Here is a 5,584-nt window from a genome sequence, read left to right on the forward strand (position 1 = left end):
GTGACCACGGCAGTAGGGGTGGCGGAAGTCACTGAGCGTGTGGCATCAGCGATGATGTGAGGGGCGGAAGTGGCTGTGGGAGTGGCCATGATGGGGGCAGAAGTGACATCATCAATCAGCGTGGGGGTGGCAGCTGCGTCAGCCGCATGGCTAATGGCATCTGAGTAAAGTTAAAAATCACACAACACCAGGTTTTAGTCCAACAGGTTTAATTGGAAGCACACTAGCTGAAGGACCGATGCTCCTTCATCAGGTGATTGTCTGAGTAGATTCCGAGGCCAGGGGAATCTTCTGGAATGTTTGAGGAGCGCTGATTATGGAGGTGGGTAGATAAAAGTTTGTTGTACTTACAGTTTTTGATGTTTGAGATGGAATTGAAATACTGTTTGTTGAGAGTATGGATTCTCCTGAGGATATAGTACAGAGTGGGTCCTTTGCAATTCTGAGAGAATGTGGCCCTTAGCTGAGGCAGGGATGACTGTAGAGAGGTTAGGTGCCGGCGCATTGCTGCAAGCATGGAGCGGAGGATCTTGAAGGAGAACTGTTGCTGGTGTTACAGATTCAAAAAGCTACTTTTCCACCTATCCACTCCACCCTCTCCTCCCTGACCTATCACCTTCATCTCCTCCCCCACTGACCTATTGTACTCTATGCTACTCTATCCCCACCCCCACCCTCCTCTAGCTTATCTCTCCACGCTTCAGGCTCTCTGCCTTTATTCCTGATGAAGGGCTTTTGCCCGAAACGTCGATTTTGCCTGTCCTCGGATGCTGCCTGAACTGCTGTGCTCTTCCAGCACCACCGATCCAGAATCGATTTAGATACTAATCTGTCTTCTTGTTCTTGCCACCAAAGTGGATAACCATGCATATATCCACATTAAACTGCATTTACCATGCATCCATCCACTCACCTAGCCTGTTCAAGTTACCCTGTATTCTCATAATATCCTCCACACATTTCACCCTGCCACACAGTTTTGTGTCATCAGCAAATTTGCTAATATTACTTTTAATACCTTCATCTATATCATTAACGTATATTGAAAACAGCTGCGGTCCCAGTACCGAAACTTGTGGTACCCCACTGGTCACTGCCTGCCATTCCAAATTAGACCCGTTTATCATTACTCTTTGCTTCATCCAGAAGATTAAGATGCATGGGATCCACAGTGATTTAACCATGTGGATTCAGAATTGGATTGCCCATAGAAGGCAGAGGGTAGTGGTGGAAGGTTGTTTTTCAGGCTGGAGGTCCGTAACTAGCGGTGTTCTGTAGGGATTTGTACTGGAACCTCTGTTATTTCGAGATATATATGAATGGCTTGGATGAAAACATAGATGGGTGGGTTAGTAAGTTTACAGACGGTACAAGGATCAGTGGAGTTGTGGGTACTGTAGGAAGTTGTCAAAGGATACAGCATGATACAGATCAGCTGCAGATATGGGTGGAGAAATGGCAGATCGAGATTAATCCAGGTAAATGTCAGGGAGATCAAATGTTAACACTTTGGGAAATCAAATGTTAAGGAAAATATATACAGTTATTGGCAAGACCCTGAACAGCATTGATGTAAAGAGGGATCTTGGGTCCATAGCTCCCTGAAAGTGGCCATTCAAGTAGATAGCTGAAAATGTGTTGCTGGAAAAGCGCATCAGGTCAGGCAGCATCCAAGGAGCAGGAGAATCGATGTTTCGGGCATGAGCCCTTCTTCAGGAATAAGGAAAGTGTGTCCTGAAGAAGGGCTCATGCCGGAAACGTCAATTCTTCTGCTCCTTGGATGCTGCCTGACCTACTGCGCTTTTCCAGCAACACATTTTCAGCTCTGATCTCCAGCATCTGCAGCCCTCACTTTCTCCCATTCAAGTAGATAGAGTGGTAAAGAAAGTGTATGGCATGCTTGCCTTTATTGCTCGGGGAATTGAGTACAAGAGTCAAGATGTCATGTTGCAGCTTTATATGACTTTGGTTAGGCCACACTTAGAGTACTGCATTCAATTCTGGTCGCCACATAACAGGAAGGATGTGGAGGCTTTGGAGAGGGTGTTTAAGAAGTTTACCAAGACACTGCCAGGATTAGAGAGTATGAACTAAAAGGAGAGGCTAGAAGAATTAGGGTTGTTTTCTCTGGAATGGCTGAGGCAGAGGGGAGACTTGATATAAGTCTATAAAGTTATGAGATGCATGGAGAGGGTTGACCATCAGAATCTTTTTCCCAGAGTTGAAATGTCTAAAACTAGAGGGCATGCATTTAAGGTGAGAGGGGGAAAGTTCAAAGAGGGGCATGTTTTTTATACAGAGAGTGGTAGGAGTATGGAATACACTGCCAGGGGTTGTGGTGGAGGCAGATACAATAGGAGCGGTTAGGGACTTTTACTAAAGCACATGAGTATGCAAGGAATGGAGTGATATGGACCAAAGGCAAGCAGAAGGGATTAATTTAATTTGAATTTAATGTTCAGCACAACATTGTAGGCCGAGGGGCCCATTCCTGTGCTGTACCATTCTAATGATAATAGTAATTTATAGTTACATGTATTCATGAAAATACAGTAAAATGTGAATGAGTCACCATAAGCGGAGTCAATTTTGATTACATAAATCATACAAAGTTCAGACAAATTTCATTTTTCTTCCATACATGGCTTATTGATTTCCTCAGTGGCTACAGAACACTTCCACACTCCACAGCTGCCAGAGCTGTCCCTGAGGTCTCTTACACCAAGGAGGATGCACACTGAAGCAGCCCCCATCACTGCTGACTGAACCCAAAACATTGCCTCTGCCAAAGCCACCTCATCAGCACCGATACTCCAGCTGCCACCATAACCAGGAGACTGTCCCAGCTCTCAAGGACTGGGACCCATCTCAACTTCTGAGAACAAACTGAGCATCTAAATCAAAGCATGAGGACCAAGATATCTTTCACTCTGCCACCGCTGCAGGCGCTGCCAAAATACCAAAGGGAAAGAACAGACCCCAATTTATAGACACTCAAACAGTTGCACAAGCTGCAACTGCCGGGGCTACTAGGAATGGACCAGTCCGCCGTCCAATAGCCCCCTGTAACCTCTCTCCACCACCGCTTCCACAGGAAACAAAAGATGAATTTGATTCAAAAGTTAAATGAAGAAAAATAAAATTAAAAAAGAATGATGCGGTCAGTTACGTGAGAGGGAGCGGATGGTATGGGAACCTTAACACCTCCTACCTTGCCGCCTCCACCATCCTCCTTTAGATCACTCATTACAACCTACTTAACTTTTAGCCCACCTGTACTTATGTTCTTCTTTAGCTCCCTATCTATTTTTATTTGATAATGCTGCTGTGAAGCATCCCAGTACATTTTCCTATATTTAAGATGCTACGGGACACGATGCTGCCTCGAAGTATTGAGCCCCCCCAGGTCTGTCTACGCTCTGCACTTCTGCATTGAGTCCATCTCTCAGTTGGCCGGTAGTGGAAAGAGTGAAGGGAGCCGCAGAGGTCTGGCTGGTGCGCCGCTGGCCTCGCTGTGGAGCTCGCTGGTTCAACACGCTGACCCAATTCGATTGTTGATCGTTTGAGAGTGTTGAGAGGCACAGACCACGTCTGGGAGCTGCAGGCTGCCGCTGTTGCAGCCGCCTGTCTCGTGGTTTGTCCTTGGCCTAGAGTGGCCAGTGGGGCATCTGATCCTGTCTTCTCTGATGGCGCCGAGTGCCTGGCCAAGGGAAGAGCTTTTAGTTGAATGCTGTGACTTCGATGGTCGCACCTGCGTGGAGCGCTGGCTTTGGGAGGTCATGTTGTAGCTATACAGGACATTGGTTAGGCCACTGTTGGAATATTGCGTGCAATTCTGGTCTCCTTCCTATCGGAAAGATGTTGTGAAACTTGAAAGGCTTCAGAAAAGATTAACAAGGATGTTGTCAGGGTTGGAGGAGTTGAGCTATAGGGAGAGGCTGAACAGGCTGGGGCTGTTTTCCCTGGAGCATCGGAGGCTGAGGGGTGACCTTAGAGAGGTTTATAAAATTATGAGGCACACGGATAGGATAAATAAACAAAGTCTTTTCCCTGGGGTGGGGGAGTCCAGAACTAGAGAGCATAGGTTTAGAGTGAGAGGGAAAAGATATGAAAGAGACCTAATAGGCAATGTTTTCAAATAGGGTGTGGTATGTGTATGGAATGAGCTGTCAGAGGAAGTGGTGGAGGCTGGTACAATTGCAACATTTAAATGGCATCTGGATGGGTGTATAAATAGGAAGGGTTTGGAGGATATGGGCTGGCAGATGGGACTAGTTTCGGTTAGGATATCTGGTCGGCATGGACCGAAGGGTCTGTTTCCATGCTGTACATCTCTATGACTCTAAGTTTAATACTTAGATTGATAAATAATCCAATCTTGCCCTTCTACTTTGCAATGTTGTGTTTTGAAATTATAATTGGTTCCAGAATCCGACAATCTCTCTGTACTTTTCAGTATTATTTCAGTCGAAGTTAACCCCCATTACCATGAGGCAGGAGACTTTTGCTCCTTGGGTTTGAATCCTATTCCCAAGTCATGTCTCATGATCATCTTTCTATTGCAGATATCGAAATCAGCAAATGTCGAATCATGGGGATTTTCCACGTCAGCTTGCAAGGTGATTACAATCTATCACTAGTTCAAGCACATTATACCTGTAACCAACTTGGCTCACTGTTGGCAACAAAGGCACAGGTCGAAAATGCACATGAGCTAGGCTTCGAAATGTGCAGGTAAGTGATATTTTATTGTTTTTTTTTAATAGATATTTTTATTGAAAATTTAACATTTTTACAAGTTTACAAAATAAAAAAATCCCATATACAAACATTGATATACAATTAAATCTTAAATAAATAATAACCAAAATTTAACAAAAGAAAAATGCCGAGAGAAAAAAAAAACAAAACTCAACTAACTACTAATCTAGGAATGAGGAAAGTGTGCAAAGCATGCTAAGATCTTAGCCTGCTTGGCACACTTTCCTCATTCCTGAAGAAGGGCTCATGCCCGAAACGTCGATTCTCCTGCTCCTTGGATGCTGCCTGACCTGCTGCGTTTTTCCAGCAACACATTTTCAGCTCTGATCTCCAGCATCTGCAGTCCTCACTTTCTCCTAACTACTAATCTAACCTACAACTAACCAGAGTGTATAATTAAGTCTCTTACATTATTCAAATAAGAGAATAAAAAATGACGGATAAGATAGAAATTATGTAGTGAGATACATGCTTGGAATGTATTAATATCAAATCGTAACAAAACCCGTATTCGTGCGAGATTCCTCTCCTAAGGGGCCCCAGACTAGCCAGGTTCGCCATCTCAATTAAATAAAATCCCTTGTTAGGATGGCCGAAATATCTGTATTTATATAATTCAGGAAGGGCTGCCATATTTTATGGAATAATTCGGTCTTTTGGTGCACCATATTTGTAAGGAAGTCAAGGGGAATACATTCCATAATTAATCTGTGCCAATTTGAAAGTCCAGGGGGGTCCTCAGCCACCCAGTTTACAAAATATTTTTCCTTGCACAGAAAAAGAGAATAGAAAATAATCTCTTCCCGTGCATATCCAGGGAGGG

At 44.3% G+C, this 5,584-nt stretch overlaps 1 protein-coding gene across 1 annotated transcript in view; it reads left to right on the plus strand.

Moving 5' to 3' along the window:
• The window catches only part of lyve1a (lymphatic vessel endothelial hyaluronic receptor 1a), a 71,782-nt gene that overhangs the window by 15,154 nt on the left and 51,044 nt on the right, over window positions 1-5,584 (plus strand). The window contains exon 2 of the mRNA XM_043705688.1: window positions 4,566-4,734. Within this exon, the coding sequence (XP_043561623.1) occupies window positions 4,566-4,734 (169 nt within the window). The remainder of the gene's footprint in view (window positions 1-4,565; window positions 4,735-5,584) is intronic.

Source organism: Chiloscyllium plagiosum, chromosome 16, assembly GCF_004010195.1.
Source record: "Chiloscyllium plagiosum isolate BGI_BamShark_2017 chromosome 16, ASM401019v2, whole genome shotgun sequence".
In the NCBI taxonomy this organism is placed as follows: Eukaryota; Metazoa; Chordata; class Chondrichthyes; order Orectolobiformes; family Hemiscylliidae; genus Chiloscyllium; species Chiloscyllium plagiosum.